Source organism: Carettochelys insculpta, chromosome 32 (assembly GCF_033958435.1).
Source record: "Carettochelys insculpta isolate YL-2023 chromosome 32, ASM3395843v1, whole genome shotgun sequence".
NCBI classification, from domain to species: domain Eukaryota; kingdom Metazoa; phylum Chordata; order Testudines; family Carettochelyidae; genus Carettochelys; species Carettochelys insculpta.
In genome coordinates, this window is record NC_134168.1 from 7,905,535 (window position 1) to 7,907,865 (window position 2,331).

Consider the following 2,331-nt stretch of genomic DNA (forward strand, 5'->3'; position numbering starts at 1 on the left):
TATAACCAATATTCCAATCAAGCACATTATCCCACCATGTTTCTGGGACACCAACAATATAACAGTTGTGCATTTCAAGTTCTCCCTGCTCGTTCCTTGTACTCCTCACATTTGTGCAAAACTAAGGAACTGTATTGACCACCCCCCTCCAGTTTGGCCTTGTTTTTCTTTTATCACACTGTTGTGGCAGCCCAGGCTCCTCCCTAAATCTGATCCATCTCCCAGCTCTGCAGGTTTTTCACTTCTGTGTGGGCTTTGGTCACCTGCCCCCATGGGACCTAGTTTAAAGCCCTTCTCACTGGTTATGACTTTTGCCCTCCTCATCAAACTGGTTAGGACTGTCCCTTGGTCCCACCTGTTTGACAAAATTGACTTTTAATTCTCTAGTTTTTCTGGTTCTGTGAAACGATTCTGTTGAATATAGTTTTTCTAAAGGCTCCCTTCATCTCTTTGTTTCTGAGAGTGTAAATTAAGGGGTTAAACAAAGGCGGCACAATAATGTCCAAGAGGGAAACCATTTCATGACTCTCTGGGTTGGAGCTAGACTTGGGCACCAAGTAGGAGACCATGGCCAGTCCGTAGAATATAGTCACCACTAAGAGGTGGGAGGAGCAGGTGGACAAGGCTTTACACCTTCCCTCCACTGATGGCAGCTTGAGAATGGTGGCGATAATGTAGACATAGGACAGGAGTATCAACAAGAATGGGCCAATGATGAATACAGCTGACACAAAAAAGGCCACAATCTGATATTTGGATACATCCGCACATGCAATCTTCACCACCGGAGGGACATCACAGAAGAAGTGGTGGATGCGGTTGGAGCCACAGAAGGGCAGGCTGAAGATCCATGTGGTCTGAGCAACTTCCACCGAGATGCCGATGAGCCATGAAGCCCCCGCAAGCAGCGCACATGCCTGGCTGCCCATGATGATTGCGTAGTGCAAGGGGTGACAGATGGCCACAAAGCGGTCGTAGGCCATGGCTGCTAGCAGGCTGCATTCCGTGAGACCCATGATGGTGAAAACATACAACTGAGCTGCACAGCGGGCAATGGAGATGGTCTTTTCCTCCATCAGGAGATGAACCAGCAGCTGAGGGATCACACTTGTGATAAAGCAGATGTCCAAGAAAGACAGGTTCACCAGGAAAAAATACATGGGGGTGTGGAGGGACGGATTTATCTTTATCAGGAGCATAACGAGCAGGTTCCCCACCATGGTGACCAGATACATGACCAGAAGCACCACAAACAGAAGGATTTGCAGCTTGTCGAGGTACGATAACCCCACCAGGATGAACACATCAGAGATGGTCTGGTTCCCTCTAAGTTCAGTCTCAGAAAAGGTCATCTGTAGGGTGGGCAGGGAAAGAGACAGAATCTGAATCATACAAAATACATGAATATGAAACAAAAAAAACGTGTAACGTTTTCTTTCTGTTCACACTTTCCCTCCTGTAAACCGCTGTAATTCTGTATGGGAATAGGTAACAACACATCATTGTGAGGTAATGATATGAATCAAGCTCCACCACCACAGCTGATAAGAACTACCACACAGTAGTAGCCAAATTAGCCCCCATTATATTGTAAGTACATGTAATGCTTACAGAGCTGGGTTGCCAGCCCCAGGGACAGAACCTGCAAGCATAAGGTCTAAAGCCCTGCACTCTACAACATGAGCTAAAGACCAGCTGGTTCTCAGCTGAGGCTGTAGAGCAGACTTCACTCACCCCAGATGAGGTCTCAGTGCTTCTGGGTACTACATATAGCTGGGGTTATTTGTTCCAATGTGCGTTACTTTGCATTTTCCACATTGATTTGACATTTTGTTGCCCAATCACTCAGTTTGGTGAGATCCTTTTGAAGTTCTTCCCAGTTTGCTTTAGACTTAGCTTTCCTGAGCAGTTCAGTGTTGTATGCAAACTTTGCCACCTCACTGTTTACTCTTTTCTCCAGATCACTTATGAATAAGTTGAGCTGGATTGGTCCAAGGACTGACTTTTGGGGAACACCACTAGTTACCCCCTCCATTCTGAAAATTTACCATTTATTTCTACCTTTGATTCCTGCCTTTTAGACAATTCTCAATCCACAAAAGGAACTTCCCTTTTATCCCATGACAAGTTAATGTATGGAAGAGTCTTTCCCAAGGAACCGCGTCAAAAGGTTTCTGGAAATCTAAGTACACTATATCTACTGGACCCCCCTTGTCCACATGTTTGTTGACCGCATCAAACAATGCTAATAGATTAGTAAAACATGATTTACGTTTACAAAACCATATTGACTTTTCCTCAACAAATTATGCTCTTCGTTGTCCAACAATT

General features: G+C 45.1%; 1 protein-coding gene across 1 annotated transcript; it reads right to left on the reverse strand.

The window, feature by feature from the left end:
- Positions 1-383: 383 nt before the first annotated feature.
- LOC142004895 (olfactory receptor 10A4-like) lies at positions 384-1,352 on the reverse strand. The gene has a single exon (XM_074982573.1). The coding sequence runs from the start codon at positions 1,350-1,352 to the stop codon at positions 384-386; it is 969 nt and encodes a 322-aa protein (XP_074838674.1).
- Positions 1,353-2,331: the final 979 nt, after the last annotated feature.